General features: G+C 51.4%; 1 protein-coding gene across 1 annotated transcript in view; it reads right to left on the reverse strand.

The window, feature by feature from the left end:
• Itga11 (integrin subunit alpha 11) overlaps nucleotides 1-20,556 on the reverse strand; it is a 106,816-nt gene that overhangs the window by 51,922 nt on the left and 34,338 nt on the right. Inside the window, exons 3-5 of the mRNA XM_052188094.1 lie at nucleotides 5,870-5,970; nucleotides 2,721-2,812; nucleotides 1,832-1,946 (exon numbers count right to left, since the gene is read on the reverse strand). Of these exons, the coding sequence (XP_052044054.1) occupies nucleotides 1,832-1,946; nucleotides 2,721-2,812; nucleotides 5,870-5,970 (308 nt within the window). The remainder of the gene's footprint in view (nucleotides 1-1,831; nucleotides 1,947-2,720; nucleotides 2,813-5,869; nucleotides 5,971-20,556) is intronic.

Raw genomic sequence — 20,556 nt, forward strand, 5'->3', positions numbered from 1 at the left:
ATGTTTCTCATTGAGATATGGGGCGGTGATGCTTTGTTATCTTGCTTTCTCTTATAATTTCATTGCTGTTGAAAAGACAGCTTGTGGGGAGGGGGCTGTATGATATATGGCTCAGCGGTTAAGAGCACTGTTGGACCCGGTTCAGTTCCAGTGCCTACACAATGGTTTGTATCATTTGTAATTCTAATTCCATGCCCTCTTTTGGCCTTTATGGGCACCAGGCATGCACATGGTACACATACCTGCCTGCAGGCAAAACATTCATACACATAGAATAAAAATAAATTAATTTTTCTAGGTGTGGTTGTGCACACCTTTAATCCCAGTATTCCGGAGGCAGAGGCAGGTGTAGCTCTGTAGGTCTGAGATCAGACTGATCTTCATAGTTCTGGGACAGTCAAGGATATGTAGAGATCCTGTCTAAAACAACCAAAACCAAAACAAGCCAACCAAAAAATCCAAACCAAATCAACCAAGCAAACAAAACCAAACAAACCAAACAAAAACCAAATAAGCAAATGGAAAAAATCCCTTAGGCAATCAATAAATCTAGTAAATAAAAAATTTAAAAGATACCTTGGAAAGAGCCTATTTGTATGTTGATGGGCTTTTGGTGTGTGTGTGTGTGTACACATGGATGGATGGATGTTGACATCGGGTGTCTCCCTCAATCACTCTCCACTGTATTTTTTGAGGCAAGGTCTCTTACTGAGCTTGGAGCTCTCAGGTTTGGCTAGACTGACTGGCTAGCGGGGAGCCTCCTAGCTTTGTTTCCCTAATCCTGGGGTTACAGGCCCATGCCGCCAAGCTCAGCTTTTGATGTGGGGGGCTAGGGATGGAACTCAGGTCTTCACGTTTGCATGACAAGCACTTTGCCTTACTTAGACATCATGTAAAGGCTATCCTGCTATATGCATTTGCCAAGTTCTAGGGAAGTGTTACCTTTGCCCAGTATATAGCAGCTCAGCCAGCTGCAGACAACAATGTTAGGGTTGTGATGGATGGATGTTGACATCAGGTGTCCTGTGATGCCCAGTGATGCTTTGTGATGTCCTGTTAGGCCCTGAGATGCCCTGGGATGCCCTGATATGCCCCACTCCCTAAGAAACTCCATATGCCTTGACCTTCCCTGTGTCATTGAACTGCTTTTAGGGATACTGAGTAAATGGATGTTTTGCCCTTTCTCTGCCCTGGCAGCCAGTGTTGAGGGGAGGCTGCCTGAACCAGAGGTGCTAATCCCCTCGCTCTCCATAAGCATGCAACAGCTGCTTGCTGAGAGTGTTTAGCCCACAGGAAATAGCGAGGCTCAGAGCCAAGAAGTCTAGGTTTTTAGCTCCCGAGTTTGTTTGTGAGGGATGGGGAAGATATGTGTCCTCGAGGCTCTAGGCAGGCTGCCCAGGAGAGCTGACTTGGTGTAACCATCACCCAGGTTATTTCTGTTCTCATTGGCTCTCCATTCAGACTTCACCATTGCAGGATGTCAAGGAACTATAGTGTAAATCGATGATGCCCAACCCTGGCCTGTTGTACACGGTGACCTGGCAATCTCCCCCAACCCATGTTCATGAGTCTACAGGAAACCTGCATGGATCCCAGGATGGTTTTCATAAGTTTAGCTAACCTGTTATCAGCTGTCACACAGTGGGGGAGGACAGCCTGGGAGAGGACCTTAGAGGGGACCAGCTAGAAGTGATTCCTCTCAGATCATCCAGAGGGCTAAAGTAGTCATAGACTCTCCATGCTGCTCTGCAGGTATATGATAGCAGTGAGCAGAGTCCTAAGCCTCCTCCCTGGACTCCCTCAGTACAGCCAGTGCCTGGTTGGTACTCACTCTGAAGAGCTGGAGCAACCGTCTTAGAGAATCTGAAGTTGGAGTTGACTCTTGAGCACATGCCAGTGGTGTAGTAGGAGCTTCCACACTCGTGTGACCAGAGAGGGCTGCAGGCCTGTGAAACAGCACAGCACTTAGCCCAGTCATGGCTTCAGACAGGGTGGAGCGTCACCCTCCAGGGCCCAGGGCAGACTTCTTTATCTGAGTACTGGCATTCCTAGTGTGTGAGGTCTGAGTCTTACTGAACTCTCTCCTGCTGCAGTGCCCTTGGCTTCAGGTATAATGAGGAACTGTGGAACCTGGATTCCTATCTGTTCTTCACCCTGTCATCTGGGCCCACTCCATATACCAGGTGGGACCTGAGGAAGTCCTGTATCTGCAGGAATGGACCTTCCAAGGGTCACTAGGATGGCTCTTGTCTGTAAAGGCCCTCCCTGGGCAACTTTCCAGGCTTTGGGGCCCAATGACACTTTACTAGAAGAAGAAAAAAGAATGTTTGTGCTCTGTGAAATTTGCTGCCAAAACCACTGTGTCAGGCCCTTGGCCAAGAGTCAGGGCCTGGGAAGCAAGACCACTGAGACCACTGAGAAGGCAGCCCAGCTCCCAAGCCATTCCCAGGTACAGACATAAAAGGCTCAACCCTTTTTACCTTTCTGGACTATCCACTGAAGCAAAGGCCCAGCCAGCAGGAAGACCTACACCCATCAGGACCTGTCCCTGCTGGTCTGTGGGGATGGACCATGTGGAGGGTGGAAGGGGCAGTCATGCAGAGCGTGCACAGGAGCGTGTGTGTGTGTGTGTGTGTGTGTGTGTGTGTGACGTCACACCCTGTGCAGTGGGGCTGTGCAGGCAGCAAGGCTGGGGACAGTAGTGGGGTTGGTGCTCTTACCAGGAAGCTGTTGTCTTTGGGGTTGGTGGCGAGGCTCATGCCGAGGCGCATGTTGTCCTTCCTCTCAGACACATTGGACAGAGTGACCCTGCCTGGAACAGAGGCAAGGTGCTCAGCCTACACGCCCTGTGCTTTGTCTTCTGCCCGGAGTGTGCTGCAGCGAGTCACTTGAGGTGAGCCCATACCCCCTCGCGCGCCTGGAGGACAGCACAGATCTTCCTTAAATGTGTCCTGAGACCTTCCTCACAGCTTTCTGGGAGATGAGCACACTGTAACCTACACGGTCCGAGTAACTTCACAGCGAGCCCACAGCACATGTCCAGGGATCTGCCATGCATGAGCTCTGCAACACTTACCATCTGAGGTTCAGTCATCCAACACCCCTTCCCTAAACACCTGCCCACCTGCCATATGCTGAGGACCCCTGCGGTGGGGACAGGTGGTTCTGTGGCAGGTCAGAAACCATGGGACAAAGACATAGGTCATCTTTTCAGGACACTGAAGAGATGGAAAAGGGCTTGGATTCCTCAGAAGCGAAGTATGTGTCCATGCACATGTGCAGATGAATGTGTGTGTATGTGTATGTTCATGCATGTGTATGTATGCATATGTGTATATGTGCATGTGTGTACTTGTGTGAGTGTGTGTATGTGTGCATGTACGTACATGTGTATGCCTGTAGGTGTGTGTGCACAAGTACTTAGGAGACAAGGCATGGAGAGGCTGGAACGTGTCAGTCCTAAGCTGCTGTAGGACACCTGTGTCCCCTGCAGTGGGCTTTGGGATTCCACAACCTAAGAGAGTCTACACTGTGCTGTGCTGGGTACTACAGTTTGAAGGGTGGCCTTGTTTCCAGAGGACCGGTCAGCAAGGCTGGGAGCAGGCCAGGACCAGAACACAGGTGACCACGACAGCTATGCTGCAAGGACAGGCTGGAGTGAGGGTGGAGGCAGGGCAGCTGTCGGGTTCTTTTTCTCTCTCCTGCTTCTCTCAGGCGGTGTGGTCTATTTTGTTTTTGTTGTTGTTGTTTTTGTTTGTTTGTTGTTCTTTTTAGGATAGGATCTCATGTTGCCCAGGCTGGCCTAGAAATCATTGTGTAGCCAAGGTTGGCCTTGCACTTCTCCTTCTACCTCTATCTCACAAGAGCTAGGGTTACAGATGTACCCCTCAGTTCTAGATGCTAGAGATGGAAGCCAGGCGTTTGCACACTAGACAAGCATGCTGCAAACGGAGCCACATTCCTCGCCAGCTACTCAGCGCCCTGTAAGGGTGCAGATCAGATCTAGAATAGGCCCTAGGGGTCATCAAGTCAAAATCTGAGGCTCAGAGACAGAGAGAAGCTTCTCAAGGACACACAGCTGTACAGCTGAAAGGGGAGGCTCTCCTGGGTCTGTTTTGGTGGCCTGTGCCTAAGGGAGGGGCTGATGGGGGACGTAAGTCACCAGCCAGGCCCCTTTCCCTGTGTTCTCACTGAAACTTAGGCCCCAGCAGTGCTGGGGCTTGGATTCTTCAGCCATGTGGTTTGTGGGAGCTTCTGGCATCATGCGACAGACATTGGTGACCCCGGGAATCCAACGTCTTTGGGATTTCTCTTGGACATTGGCCTTTCCCTCTGTCTGTCTGTCTCTAGACCCTCAGCCATCTCCTCTTATGGGTTGGCTGCCCTACTGAGTCCCTCCTCCTCGGATCCTCAGGTGAGTTTCTAGGGCAGGGGACCTTGCTGGAGGAGGGAAAAAGGCCTGGGAAGGCCAATCTTCCAGGAAAGGCCCAAGAATTATGGCTTTGCGGCCCATGTAGGATTTTTCTCCCTTTTGTGGGCAAAGACAAACCACAGTCTCTCTACCCTTCAGGAAAAAATGGAAGCATTAAGTAGAGTGGAGTGTGTGTGTGTGTGTGTGTGTGTGATGTGTATGTGGTGTGTGTGTATGTGTGTGTGTGGTGTGTGTGTGTGTGTGTGGTGTGTGTATGGGTGTGTGTGTGGTGTGTGTGTATGTTTGTGTGTGTGTGGTGTGTGTATGGGTGTGTGTGGTGTGTGTGTGTATGTGTGTGTGTGTGGTATGTGTGTGTGTGTGGTGTGTGTGTGTATGTGTATGTGTGTGTGTATGGTGTGTGTGTGGTGTGTGTATATGTGTGTATGTGTGGTGTGTGTGTGGTATGTGTGTGTGTGTCTGCCCAGCATCTCCCCTGGTCTCTGCTCTAGCACAGGCTAGACAGTGCTTCCACGAGGAGAATGAGGACAAGCCTTCACGTGGGCACAGCGTGCACAGCGGTTGCAGGGCGGGCATGCCCAGTGGCTTGAGGTCCTAGCACACTGCTCCCTAGCTGAGTGGTCCTGCGCATGTCTCCTTGCTTCCTTCTGCTGTCACTTCCTCATCTGTTAGATGGCCTAGTCTCACTCTTGTGTGGTGGGAACTGGATGGGCAGGGATGGGCCTAGAAGGGTGTGATCGCGCCTAGCCCCGTTGGCGCTGCTGACCATCACAGGTTGACTGCCAACGCTCCTGCTTCATGATCAGAAACAAGAACACACTTGTTCCCAGGAGGCAGAAAAGCCCCGACCGTATGGGCAGTGGATGATTAGATGTACAGTGTGGGACCCTAGAGGCCTGGCATTAAATTGGGATCACCTTCCGAGAAGCAACAAGCTGTGTGACTGAGAGAAAGACACCTCATCTCTCAGGCCAAAGGTTCTCTCCACCCCCACCCCACCCCATTTCTTTCTCTGTCTCCCTCTTTCTTTATATATGTGTGCATGTGGGTGTCAGAGGACAACTGTGGGTGTCTCCCCATTGCCTGGACGTTGTCACGTCTGCTAGCCAGTGAGCCCAGTGATATGCCCATCTCAGCCTCCCAATCACTGGGATTACAAGTATGTGCTCCCATGTCTGGATTTTATTTTCAAATGTGGATCTCAGAGTTTGAACTTGGGTCCTCAAGCTTGCAGGGCAAGTGCCAGCCAGCTTCCTTGCGTGCAGTGTGAGCACAGTGCTGCGTCTCTCTGGACAGCAGGGAAGGTGGCTGCAAATGGAGACACTCATCAGAGTCTGCTCTGCATGTAACCTGGGCTGAGATGGACCACGTGACTATGAACATGGGCGTGGTCAGACCCTGCTCTGTACCTGAGTTAAGAAGAGGCCAGTGGCTGCTTACCCAGGTTGAGCTTGGTGCAGTTGCCCTGGGTAACTGGACACTTGTATACGTCTCCTGTCTTCTGATGTCCATTGGTTTCCAGTGGGGCACCCACAACCAGCCTGTGAAGAGAAAGAAGAGGAGCCAAGTGGTTGGGGTGGCATTCCTACCCCCAGGGGCTGGCCCTGTGGAGGGTAGGGGAGGTGGAGAAGAAGTGGGATGGGGTGGAGGACTTTCCTGCTGAGGGAAGCTGGGCTTTCGGTAGCATGTTGGGGGACTTTGTGCCAGGTCTGAGTATACAGGGCTGAAGACCTGCCGTGTCACTGCCATGGGAGAGGTGGTGCATGGGAGGAGCGGAGTGGAGCAGAGGGAGGGGTGGAGGTTGCAGGGCAGAGGAGCCGCGGGAGCCTCATTTCACCTCACGGGGAAATCCTTTGGCTTGCTCAGGGTAGATGAGGTGTGCTGTTCAGGGGTCACTAAGTCTGCCTCAGGTGAGCACAGCAGTCAGGGAAGGAGCCAGGGAATCTGCTTGCCTGTGCCTGTGCCTCATGTTCTGTGGAGGAAGGCCCTTTTGCAAATGGAAATAAAGCAAGCCTCTAGCCTGATGCAATCTTGGACCAGTCTGGTGGCCCTATGACCAGGGAAGGTGCTTTAGGAGGGACGCACAGTGGAGAGACGTGAGGAGAAGAGGAGCCCAGGCCATCAGAGATGCTGTTGCCACAAGCTGAGGGCACGGGTGCTCCTGGCATCTAGAAGAATCAGTAAAGATTCTGCCCCAGAGCGAGGAGAAGGCTGATTGAAGGCTGCTTCAGTCTTGGCCTCTGCATCTGTGGGAGACCTGTTCCTGCCATCTAAGCCACCTTGGTTATGAGTCCCTGCGGCCACCACCCCCTGCCTCTAGCTCCGACAGAGGAAGAGCACACCTTGCTCACAAACGCACATTCCCGGGGAAACGAGCCACACACCGTGTAGAGAGGGAAAGCTTGTGCTGTGGGGATACACACATGCACACTGTTAGGACAGCACTCCCTGTGGTTGGTGAGTTCCACACTGGCATGCAGGCTCTGAGGGTCTCTAGATGTGCGCCCCGGCATGCCTCATCCTAGCCTCCAGGTGGCAGCATTATCCTAGGAGGCCACAGGAACCTGTGACTTAGATGGCCAACTGCTCACCTGTCAGTGTGTGGCATTCTGGTACAACTGGAGCCCTCTGGGCCTTGGGCACCTCTTCCACTCTACCACCAAAGGTTTACAGCTAATAGTAAGCTAAGAGTGGTGGTCTCTAAGCTGGGGAGACAGCTCAGTCTATGGTAAAGTGCTCACTGTGCAAGCGTGAGGACCTGGGTTTGAGTCTCAGCACCTACGTAAAAAAGTCAGAAATGGCAGTATATGCCTGTAGTCCTAGCACTGGGGCAGTGGGGTGGAGACGAGTGGATCTCCGGGGTTCAGTGGCCAGGCAGTCTAGCCTAGTTGTCAAGTTCCAAGCCAGTGAGAGACTGCCTCCAAAACACAAGGGAGACAGTGCCTGGGAAAGCCCCAGGGGTGACCTCTGGTTCTACACATGTGCGTGAGTGCTCAAGTAACATACATAGGTGTGGACATACACACAGGCACACACACAAACACACACGGGCACACAGACACACACACAGACATGTACACACACACAGACACACACAGAGATACATACAGACACACACAGAGATACATACAGACACACACATAGATATACACAGACACACACAGACATGCACACACACAGACACACATACATAGATACACACAGACACACACAGACATGCACACAGACACATACACAGACACAGACACTCACACAGACACACTCACACAGACACACACATAGATACACACACAGAGATACACACAGATACACACACAGACATGTACACACACACAGACACACACAGAGATACACAGACACACACAGACACATACAGACACATACATAGATATACACAGACACACACATAGCTATACACAGACACACACAGACACACACACACAGATACACACAGACACATACACAGACACAGACACTCACACAGACACACACACAGACACACACATAGATACACACAGATACACAGACATGCACACAGACACATACACAGACACAGACACTCACACAGACACACCCACACAGACACACATACACAGATACTCACATAGACACACACAGACACACACATAGATACAGACACATACATAAATACACATAGACACAAACAGACACGCACACATACACAGACACTCAATAGACACACTCAGACATACACACAGACACACACATACACACAGGCATGCACACACACACACATAGATACACACAGACACACACACAGACACAGGCACCCCCACAGACACACTCAGACACACACACACACAGACACACAGGCATGCACACAGACACACACATAGATACATACAGACACACACACAGACACAGACATACACACAGACACACAAAGACACACAGACAGACACAGACAGACAGACACACACACACACACACACCTCCCTTCTTGGAGGCATCATGGGATGGGTACCGCAGCTCACCACAGTGAAGCTGACAGACCCCAAGAGTTGTAGAATACGCAGGAATGGGATAAAGGAGTCAGGGGCTCTCCTGACTCAGCTCTCACAGAGCTGCCCACCACGATGCTTCTGCACAGGACAGCAGCGTCTCCTTGTGGCTGGGCGTTCCACCTCTGGACTGTCAGGAAAAGTTGCCAGGCTGAGTTGGGGCTTGACAGAGCTTTGTTAGAAGGGAAATGTCGGTGAAGTAAGAGTTGAGGTTTCTCCCCAGGGAGCCAGATAATGGCAGCCTCTAAATATAGCTCATTAGGTGTGCCTGTGTCTGACTGGCAGGGGTTAATTGGGCCTATAAAATCTGTTTGTCTAGACAGCTTTTGGCTACTTAATTCTGGGACAGCTTGGGTAGGCAATACTGCTCCATCCTTTCAGAGAGAGGAGGAGGGAGGGCTTTTTAGTTGGAATGCTGAAATTTCAAGGAGGACCCGCCATAGCATGTTCCAGATTGGGACAAACACTGCTGTCTCCTGGAACAGTCATGTTTACGTGTCTTCTAGAACTCACTCCCAGCATGCCCCAGGTGGGATTCCCACTGCACTGCTCACTTCTAAGTAGAACACTGAGGTTCAGGGCTACTAGGAGGATCCCAATAGTGGGAGAACTTAGTCGAGAATCCCAGACCTTGCTGCATGGTCTGGAGAAATGTAACCAACTAAACCTCAGTTTTCCTGGTTACAAAACGGGGCTAAGCACTGGCTCACTGCCAACATCTCGCCATCTTACCAATGCGAAGACACACTAAGACACAGAAGGGGGACTGGATGTGGGTAAGCTGTACATAAACACTGGAAGCCACTAGCAGCTAGTCATGTGTCCTGGCAGTGGCGAAGATGGGGCAACAGGACAGTAAATTCACTAAGTAAGTCCTCATGGCCAAATCTGTAGCAAGACTGGGTTTGTGTTTTTCAAAGAACAGGAGTGTCCTTGTGTCCCATCTCCATTCTCCCCAGACCTAATTTCTCTGGAGGTTCTGGGCATATTCTGGGGCTCAGGGCAGGGTTTACTGTGCCCACAATACAAACGCAGGAATGAGATGCTCTGAGAGCAAAGCTGACTGGGCACTCAGTTTGTGGCAAGGTTGGGACTAGCGGGCTCATGGGACAGCGTCCTCTGCGCTGCCCCAAATGTCTGGCCAAAGAAGGAGACTGGGATACCTCCTCTCGCTCTGGGCATGACGTGTGCCTGGCGGGCTTGAGGTTTGGAGGGAATGATTCAGGCTTGGCTGTGAGGGGCTGGAGCTTGAGAAAAGTGCTGCATCATCGCCAAGAGCAGCCACATTGCTCCTGGGGTCTGGCAGCCCCACCACCCACTGTGGCCATGTGCAACCTCGGAGCCCGAGGGGCTGTTTGTACTGATACTCAATATCTTCTGCTATGGGCATCTGACAGCCCGGGAAACCAAAAGGTTGCGGCGGCAAGCGTGGGCCTTCCGTGGCTGAGGGCTGTGCGTCACCGGCTGTGGGCTCCCAACATTCTTCCTAGGGAGGTGACGGCAGGGTGCTTTGGCTGAAGGGGAGCTGCAGCCAGCATTTGTAGCTGTAGGCCTTCCTCTGTGGCCACCCTACAAGGAGGGGCTGTGTCAAGGGAGGACTCTATGGAGAAGTCCACCTGTGGACAGTTTGGGCTCCTCACAGGGCATAGGTTAGGAGTGCTAGTGGTGGTGGTGGTGGTAAGTGTGTTTGTGTGTGTGTCTGTCTGTCTGTCTCTGTGTATGCCTATGTGTGTGTGTATCTGACTCTCTCTCTCTGTGTCTGTGTCTACATATGTGTGCCTGGCCTGTAAGTTTCCCTCCTGACATCCCACCTCACAGCCTGTCCTGCAAGACTCTGCAGGATGCATCCTGACGTCCATTTAGCTCAGGCTGTGGATGTCGCTTACTGTCAAGAGTATTTGCCTTGAAAGCAGGAGACTTGGTTCTTAGATTACCCTCCCCTCTCCCTCCAATCAAAAAGAAAGGCATGGGTGGTGTGTGTTTGTAACTCCAGCATCTGGGAGGCAGAGGCAGGGGGATGGATCCCTGGGGTTCACTGCTCAACCCAGCCTAGCTTTAGGCCAGCGAGAGACCCTGCCTTAAAGAAAACAAGATGGATGGTGGCCGGGAAACAAAACCTGAGCTGGTCTGCTGGCTTCTACACGCATGCACACCTGCAGACACGCGTATGTGCACACCCTCCACCATACTCCTATGCTGTGAGACGCATGCACTAGTAGCAGATTCCTGCCCCAGCTCAGGTGGAGAATAGACCATTAACATCATGCGCTTTTTTTAAAAAAAAAATTACCTAAATTACCTCTGTCTCTCTTTGTCTCTCTCTGTCTCTGTCTCTCTCTCTCTCTCTCTTTCTCTGTGTGTACACACATGCCACGGTGCATGTGTGGAAGTCAGAGGACAGCTTGCAGGAGTTGCTTTTTTCCCTTTATCATGTGGGTCCCAGGGATGGACCTCAGTCGGTCAGGTTTTGTGGCAAGCACTCTTCGCTACTGAGCCGTCTCGCCTGCCCTCTTCTGTTGTTCAACTGAACTCTTGGAACTGTCCCCCAGCCTCAGGAGAAAAGAAACACTTTTGTTTTATGTATGTCCTCCTTACAACAGTTCCTTGAGAGGGAACCCCGAATTCCAGATGTTTCTGCGTACCCGGTAATGGGTGTTGAGACTACAAAAGCTGGATAAACCTTCCCTGACAGCCTTGGAAGAGGCATCCAGAACCCATGGCGGGGACGGACTGCGTGCCAGGCAGGACAGGAGACAAAGCTATGTTAGAGCCCGTGTCCTGCCTCTGGGTTTCCACCCTCTGCTGGCGGGCAGGGCCTGCTCTAAATCCAGCCACATCTTTTATGGCCTGTGTCTGCCAAGGCAGGTGTGAGCGGCTCAGCTCCCACACAGACGGAGGCCAGAGCCTGTGAGCACTGGTGCCTATTGGATGTCCAGGAAAGCAGAAGAGACATTCCGAGAGAGGAGCCAGCCTCTGCGGAGATCCCGAGTCTAGAGGCTGGTGGGGGCTGCTTTCTACAGGAAGGTAGACTGTAGGCTCTGTTCCTTTCCTGCCCATTGGGGCAACTCTCTGTAATATTTCCTCTTTTACCCCAGGAACGTCAGTAACCAGTCGATTTTAATGAGTCACGTGTACACGATGGATGGACACATGGTTGTGGTTCCGAAGTCAGTTTGTCTATGTTGGAAGCCTGTCTAGGGGCCGGTTCAGAGCCAGGACTCCAGGTTCAGAGCCCCTTCCCCACTACAAAGGCTTTATAAGCTCAAAGTGTGGACCGGGCTGCCCTCCGTAAAGCTGGATAGACTCATTTCTCCAAGGTGACCTGCGTTCTTTCCTCTCTGCGTCCATCCCTTCATCATTTGGTCCTTTCTCTATTGTCTCAGACCCCAAAATCACCCCTGGCCATCTGTCCCCCCTTTCTGTCTTGCCTCCACTTTCCCTTCTGACATCAGACAAAGGCATGGTATGTGGGGAGCTCACCAATCTAGAGAATGAAAGGGAGTCCTCCTTCAGTGAGTGCCTCCCCTCATGGAAAATGTAATCTCCTCCAGCCAGTGTGAGCCTAGTGGCTAATGTGTTCAAGATGGAGTGGGAGAAGTGCTGAGCACAGCAGACAGAGAGCCTGAGGCATGGGGGCTCAGGGCTGCAGGGCTGTGTGTGTGTGTGTGTGTGTGTGTGTGTGTGTGTGTAGGGAGAGCCTGCCCTGGGCTCCCAGAAGAGCAAAGTCAGAACTAGGGCCAGCAGCAGGGTTTGTGCCCACCTTGGCCCAGATACCTGGCAAAGCCTGGCCTCCTAGCAGCTGGGAAAATGAATGAGGCCACTCTATCAACACTTACTTCCCTTACCCTCCCCGACTCCATTAAACTCTCCCGAGAGGTCAGAATCCTCTGTGTGGGTCTTAAGCAAATACGTTTACCATAAGAGTTAATGTTTTATGTCAGTGTGACTGGCCCAGGTAGCTCAGATATTTGGTCAAAACTATCCAGGTGTCCTGAGAGGGTGTTCTTGTACCTGATAAGCAATGAAATCATTCGACTGAGCGGGGCAGACTGTCTGCTATGATGTGGGTGGGCCTTGTTCAGTCTGGGGACAGCCTGATCGGTGTGAAGACCGGCCCCAGCTGACAGTCTTCCTGCCTTTGAATTTGGGCACCAGATTCCCTGTCCTCAGATGTGAGCAGAGATATCCGCTTTGGCTCTCACATTTGCCAGCCTCTAGATTGGAATGCTGCCCTCTGCTCTGCTGGTGTCTAGTTTGCCCACTCTCCTCACAGGTCTTAGAAATGGCTACCCTCCATGATCACACGACCCAGTCCCCCTGTCTCTCTCAGCAAGGAGGCTCGATGGGTAAGGGAGCCTGCTTCCAGGCTCGGTGTCCCCAGTCCAATCTGGGACCCACAATGGTGAAAGGAGAGAATCCATTCTGGCGGGTTGTCCTCTGACCCCCCCCCCCCCACCAAATAAAATTGTAATAGGAATAGCAGAGTGTCTAGGATGTTCTGAGGACTTTATAAACCTCGTTTCCTGTGACTAGCAGGTTGTGCCCTCAGTCATTGCAGCCCTGACTAGCCTCCCACTGACGCACCGATCACAGGTGCCTTCAGGAGGCCTCTGGTTTGAAAGAAGGGATGGGCCGGCTAGCAGGCAGTGACCTCTCAGTAGTGACTGTCAAACTGGGCCCCAGTCCCACAGCAGGATGAGTCCCCTCGGGGGACCTGTGGGCACAAAGCATCTTGACTCCAAGCCCAGACAGTTATAGAGTCAGGTACTGGTAATGGGCCCCAGTCCCTGTTTCCCAAACTTTCTGCATATGTTGATATGACCCTGAATCTGAGGATCCTTACATGGGAGAGCAGAGTCTATGGGATACTCAGACCTTCCATGGGTGCTAAGGTCTGAGTCCCTGCTCCCCTCATTCCTCTGCCCTGGCCTCTGAGGCTCACTAGTGTGGCATAGCTGCTGGCTTTCTTCCCTCTTGGTCACCCTTTAGGGTCTTCCCTGCCACCTGTCTCAACCTGTTTCCTTCTCCTCCTCTTCCTCAGCCTCAGCCTCCTCCACCCTCTCGTCCACTTTGCTCTTTGTACTGGAACTCATCTTTCTTCTTGGAAGTGAATCATTATATAGGCCAGGCTGGCCTAGAACTCACGACGCTTCGGTCTTAGCTTGAATCACAGGTATGTGCTGTATTCTTCACATGCTTCTGCTGTCTTTATCACCCCAAAGACGGTCACCCCAACATCCCTGACAGACAGGTTGCAAGTGGAGGCCAGAGGATGACTTGTGGGAGTCAGTTTCCTCCCCTACCATGTGGGCGCCAGGGATGGGACTCAGGCATGAGGCCCAGTGAGTCACCTCACTCCTGCACCCACATACTCTCCTTTGGTTCGCTGAAACAGTACTCATTTTTGAGAGTATGATTTAATTCTGTTTACATTACAAAGGGAGTCCAAGTCCAGAGTCCAAGCTTCAGATTTGGGGTATAGAGGAGGAGTAAGACCAGAAAGACCCTGGCTTCCTTTTGAATGGAGACTTTCTACAAGGCTGCACCTGTCCAGGCAGGTGTGAAGAGGATGGGAAAACTGGAATCATTTCACATGTGTATATATGGACACCTTTCCACATCGCTTTATGTTAGTGATGCCCTTGGATACCCAATGATACCCAATGATACCCAATGATACCCAATGATACCCAATGATACCCAGTGATACCCAGTGATACCCAATGATATCCAATGATACCTTGGACCCTGAATCTGGGCCTCACTGCAGTCCTTCTTGGGCATGTTCTTTCCTGTGGAGTGAGGAGCCCTAGGGTGAAGGGAACAGGACCTGGAGAGTTCGAGTCCTGGATATTCTCCAACAGCCTGGGCCTCCCTCTCTCTCTCTCTCTCTCTCTCTCTCTCTCTCTCTCTCTCTTTCTCTCTCTCTCTCTCTCCCTCCCCACTCTCTGCGTGGGTGCACATGTATTTGCATGTATGTGGTATATGTGTGTGTGTGTGTGTGCACCTGCGTGCACAGAAGCCGGAAGTCAACTTCCAGTTGCCATTTACTGTGTTTTCTGAGGAAGGGTCCCTCACTGGGACCTGGGACTTTCCAGTTAGGCTAGGCTGGCTAGCCAGGGAACCCCTGGCATCCATCTGTCTCTGCCTCCCCAAGCACTGAAATTGCAAACATGCATCACCGTGCCCCAGATCTAAGGGCCACACAGGTCCTCATGCCTGTCTGGCAAGTACTTTACCAAACGATCTTTCTCCTTCTCCCCCCTCTTCCCTCCCTGAATCTTTCAGATAAAGTACCGCATCACTGAAGTTGGTAGCTAAGCAATTTGCCAGGGTGTGGACAGAGTGTGAGGGTTGCCCCTGGGGGCAGATTGGCAGTGGAGAGGGTGTGTGTGTGTGGAGAAACAGTGTCGGCTGAAGCCAAACGCCTTGTTAGTGGCCTCTAAGCCTTCCTGAGAGCATCTGGTATGGATGGAGAATATGGTCCAGCCCAGTTCTTCATGGTGGTAAAACACTGGTACATTTTCATCCTGGCAGTCCATCTGCTGATGCTCGGGGAAACTTTCTATTGCACAAGCCACTATCAATATTAATCACTGCAGGCGCTTTGAAGCCCCAGTGGAATGGGTAGATGGGACACCAGATGTGACGTCACTCTGAGGGTTGGCTATGGAGGTGGCCTTTTGCATCTCTGTGTCTGGTCCCCACCTGCACCCTCCCTTCCATTGACCTCACAGGTCTGGGTCCCTGCCTGGGACTTTACCTCTGTGTCCACTTAGAACAGAAGAGGGAACGAGGGAGGGACAGCAGCTGCAAGGGAGGCTCTCAACCCGGCTCCCTGCCACAGTGGAAGGGCGTCGGCCCTTTAGCACCTCTCTCTCTCACAGCCTCGCCGGGCATGCGCCCATTGCTCCGCACAGCACACTCTGCTCGTGTGTGGTCCCCTACCCCAAGCCCTCTGTTTCTCCACATTCCATCATCCCAATGCCTCCTCCTCAGGATGCCCTCTGTAACCTCTAGACCAGAACTCATCTTAATTCCCATGATGCTTTGTTCTTGCTTCTAGTGTCTCCTTTTTCTCTCATAGACAACTGGCTTCCAGAGTGGGTCGGGGTCCTTTGAGCAGTCCATGTTTGGTAACTACGGAGTGAGTGTGTGGACAGATGGAGGGTGCACTCACTCTGCCACGCCAAGCTGGGTCCTCTTTGCTTCTTGGAATAAAGCTTCCTGGTGAGCTTGGCTGAGCTCTCTGGGTCTGAGCTGTGCACACAAACTCCTGCTCCCAGCATTCTTTGTGGTTCTGCTCTCCCCGGCAGAAAGGCTGAGAGTCGCATATACAACTCCTTCCTTCTCTTTCCAGAAAGCCGGATAAGCCCTGTCTTATTTGTTCAAGCCACACTCGGAGAATTTTTTTTCTTTCCATTTTGTAAGGAAACTTTTCCTTTGAAATGAAACTTAAGCAGCGAGGCCGTTTAGACAGATGTTTCTCAGTCGGATGAGGCTCATCTGACAGGCTCCCTCGTCGTGAAGGGCCTCTGAAGGTCCTGCCGCCCTCTGTGCAGGGTCCATCGTATACCCCAACAACCCTTTTCAGAGTGTGCCTGACCAGGGGAAAGGCCAGGCAAGGAAGGAAGCAAGCTCAAAAGCTCAGGGCTCCCTTCTCCCCCAACCAGTCAGCTGGCAGAGCTGGCTGAGGCATCATGGGACACTCATTGTCCCTGGTGGGTACAGCAGTCTTTCCTCCAGCTCACACACAGGTCTGGGGAAAGGGCAAAGGGCTTGGAGGCTGAAGGACAGACGCTCTATTGTTCCTGGGCCCAGTGGCGTGCTTATATTAATGCTGCTCTACCCCACTGAGCCAAACAACCTGGGTGGAATCACCTTCCCTATGCCAGCCTCCATTCCTCATCTGTAAAATGAGGGACTTGCATGGGTTTGGTCTGAGCAGTAGCCATTGAGTAGGTCCTGTGGACTTGAACGGAGAGGAGTGGGTATCACACTGTGACAGGGCCAAGCCTGGTGCACAGAGGGACAGCTCTTGTTTGGCCGTTTGAGAATCCATCCCTGAATAGTAGCCCCTGGCAGAGGCTTGCATTGTGAATAGTGTCACCTGGGGATGCAGGTCTAGACCCATGGGGAGAATGGCGTGACTCCCACATCAAGGTACAAGTTGGGTCTCGCTCAGTTGCCTGTCTCTGCAACTTTTAACGTGTGCCTCCTGGTGAAGGCTGTGCTGGGGTGAACCAGAAAGACAGACAGCCCTGCCTTCCTTAAAGCTGACACAGTCATACCAATCCTTTCTGACCCTTCTCACCCTACCTCACCCACAGTCCCTTGACAAGTCCAAAGAAGTCTAGCTAAAGCGCTTCTACACATCCAGTCATACCCGGCTTTTAGATCTCACAAAAACAACACTGTCATCTACAACCAGCAAACCAAATCACAACAACAACAACAACAAAAAAACTCTAGGTGTTTTAATTAAGCTTGTGATTCTGTGTTGGGTCTCACTCAGAGGCATCCTCTGCTGACTGGCATGTGCCACCTTGCCCCTGGCTGGGCTGTCACCACCTGCTTTCAGGGGGATGTATCCCTACCATTGGTCATGTACTTGGATTCAGGTATTAAAGGCACCTACCAGGGTTACCTCAGTCTCTGACACCACAGATCCCTCACCAAGGAGGGGCATCAGTGGTCTTAGAAAGGGTTGGTTCTCTCTCTCTCTCTCTCTCTCTCTCTCTCTCTCTCTCTCTCTGGCAGATTTTCATGTAGTCTAGGCTGACCTTCAACTTTAATCCTCTTGTCTCAACCTCCAAGTGTTGGAATCATAGACATGTCCTACCATGTCCTACCATGTCCTACCATGTCCTACCATGTCCTACTATGTCCTACCATGTACTACCATGTACTACCATGTCCTACCATGTCCTACCATGTCCTACCATGTTCTACCACGTACTACCATGTCCTACCATGTCCTACCATGTACTACCATGTCCTACCATGTACTACTATGCTCAATATTTATGGCTCTGGGGATGAAACTCAGGGCTTCCTGTATGCTAGGCAAGTACTCTACTCCTTGGGGTTCATCCCTAGGTCACAATGACCCCACAGAAGACAGACAAACATCTATCTGTCTGTCTGTCTGTCTATCGAGAGAAAACTCCAATTTTGGAGTTTCAGAAACTACTAGAGCTGCTAAGTTAGCTGGAAGCTGGTGAATACTCAACACGCCCGGACCCTCCTTGAGAAGCAGGGAGGTGGGCGCAGGACAGCTGCCAGTTCAGTACAGTGTCCCAGCGAGGGGCTCTGCCTATGAAGCATCCTTCAAAATGCTTTCTGTTTGACTTGAAGCTCAGATCTCTTCACGTTCTCCCTCCAGATTGTGATGAATAAATATTCCATTAAAAACGACTTACTCTCTATATAAGAGTGTTCTGCTTGCACGTGTGTCTCACCATGTGAGTGCTTTGTGTCCATGGAGGCCAGAAAAGGGTGTTAGAGCCCCTGGAACTGGACTTATAGATGGTTGTGAGCTGCCATACGGGTGCTAGAAAACAAACCTAGTTCTTCTGCGAGAACAAGTGCTCTTAACCACTGAGCCATTTCTCCAGCCTTGCAAGTGGCCATTCTCCTAGAATAGATCTTAGTTTGAGGAACCTTAAAGAAAGAAAAAGGCTAGATACTCACTTGAGCCTTTTCCGGCAAGTTAAGTCTATTGTTACATATTTGAAAATGCCCCCCATCTTGCACGTCAGAGCTCTGCAGTTGGGAAGGGGCAGAGGACTGGGAAGAGAGGAGCTGCAGCCACAGGCTGTGCTGTCTGCTGTGGGCCAGGCCCCTCCCTCCCCTTACCCACCTGCTTTCTTGCTTTCACTGTGGCTGATCCTTCCCTACTCTGCAGAGAAAAGGGATCTCAGAGTGTCCTACACAGGGACCGTGGTCCCAGATCCCCATCCAAGGTGTCTAGCTCTGTGCTTCCTTGAGATTCATTGTGGATCTCACTCAGACTTTTAGAGCCCCCTTCTTCCTTCCTCCTCCTCTGTGAGCCCAGGCTCACACAGAAACAGTAAAGACCAGCAGCGTGAGGCAAGTCCTGCCCTGGGGGCTCACACTCACTCTTCTCTCCCTCTTTCCATCCACCTTGGTTTCCATTTCCCTTTTCCCATTTCTCCTAATTGGGTTTTCTTACAACGTTCTTTCCAGGTGGCTCTGTGCTACTGGATCTGACTGACTCATGGTAGCAGAACCAGGAGGGAAACATTCCAGTGGTTAGGGATAGAGTTAAGAACTCAAGAGAAAACCACAGCCAGCTCTGTTCAGAAGCAAACATGGTACCACTGGCCATGCATGGAAGGAGGCGTGAAGAGGAGCTAAAAGCCCCAAGATCTTGGTTGTGTTGCAGTCAGGGGCAGTTAAAAGGAAGCATTCTCTCTAAGCCTGGGGGAAACCCTGGTTAGGTTAACAGAGGTTGATTATAACAAAGACGAGTGAGAAAGACATTTATACCACTTTAGTGTGGTATAAATTGTATACAACCTTTGAAAATGTGGCTGCTTTCTAAGTCAATAAAGGGTCAACTGTTTTTTGTTTTTTTTCTTTGTTTGTTTGCTTGTTTTTGTTTTCTTGTGGTTCAGCCTGCTAAAGGGAAGCTCACCCTGCTGGTCAGTCACGCCTGTGGCAAGCCCACAGAATTGGTAGCAGAGTCTTGAGGGGGCCAACTTGCGCTCTCTAGTGCCAGTTAGGATAGATGCAGCTAAAATTGAAGGGGTCATGGAACTGACTGTGAGGTATGGCGTGGCAGCACACACCTTTAATCCTGGCATTTGAGGAAGCAGAGACAGGTGGATCTCTCTGAGTTCTAGGCCAGTCAGGACTACACAGTGAGGCCATGTCTCAAAAACAATCCCCTCCTCAAACTGACTATAGCCATTGCTTAGTGTTCGTGGGAAATTGGCTCCAGGACTCCATGCAGCTGCTCAAATTCCTACATAAAATGGCTCAAGATGGGGCCCGACAGGATGGCTCAGCAGTAAGAATACTGCAGAAGCACTGGGACCCGAAGAAAAAGCTGGGCATGGCCATGCCTCCCTGTAACCCCAGTGCTGTGTGGGATGGGAGCTGAGACAGGAGAGTTGCTGGAGCTTGCTGGCTGCTAGCCTAGCTCCAGGTTCAAGGAGAGGCTCTGTCTTCCCAGAATAAGGTGGAGAGTGAGAGAGCGGAAGCCTGACTTCTTCTGCAGGTGCATGCACAGGGGCATGCACATCCATATGTGTGCATACAGCACACACACACAATGGCTTAGCATCTGCATAGAACCTACACACATCACCTCATATACTTTGAAGCCACCTCTAGGTTACGTTTAATTTCTAACTCAAATCAAATAACTATTTAAATGGCTACTGTAATGTATGATTTAGAGAACAATGATAAAACAACTAGACATGCTCAGCACGGACACTCTATAATTCACTGGATTTGTGGGTCCAGGACTCACAGACATGGCGGGCCGAGTGTGCCAGCCTTGACATGGTAGGTCTCTGCTTTGCAGGCGGGGCAGGCTTCAGTCTGAGCTTATTTGCTCCCTCATGTGAGATGCTGCCTTTGCATTGGGCTTAGAAAGGACGTTTGGGAGTAACAGTGGATATTGTCGGCTTTGGAGAAGGGGGTAGTGTGGGGAGGAGGCCGCTGGCCACTGTGCAGAGATGAGGAGGCAGGTGGGTAGAAGCTAGGACCAGGCAGGCCAAGAAGATGCTGAGCTGGCAGCTCTCTCTGGCTTCCCTGAACTGGCCAAAGCCAGTTTATTTTCTTTCTTGGGGTTTAGTAACCAGGAGGCGTCCCTCCACTGCCTCCTCTCCCTGTGTGTCTTCTTACCCCGGGAGGCACTGTTTGGCCCCCTGTCTTTTGGACTTCATCACTAAGAATATTCTCTGCCTGTAAGATGCCCTTGGCTCCAGCTCTGCGGCTGACTCTGTGAGGACCTACCTGGGCCATCACTCACACACCCTTCAAGTCCTGGAACTTTCCTGCATTGATTTAGAGCTAAAAACATAAATAAATAAAAGGACAGCAGAGAGAGAAAGAGCTTGGGGGCTGAAG

This window comes from Apodemus sylvaticus, chromosome 7, assembly GCF_947179515.1.
Source record: "Apodemus sylvaticus chromosome 7, mApoSyl1.1, whole genome shotgun sequence".
In the NCBI taxonomy this organism is placed as follows: domain Eukaryota; kingdom Metazoa; phylum Chordata; class Mammalia; order Rodentia; family Muridae; genus Apodemus; species Apodemus sylvaticus.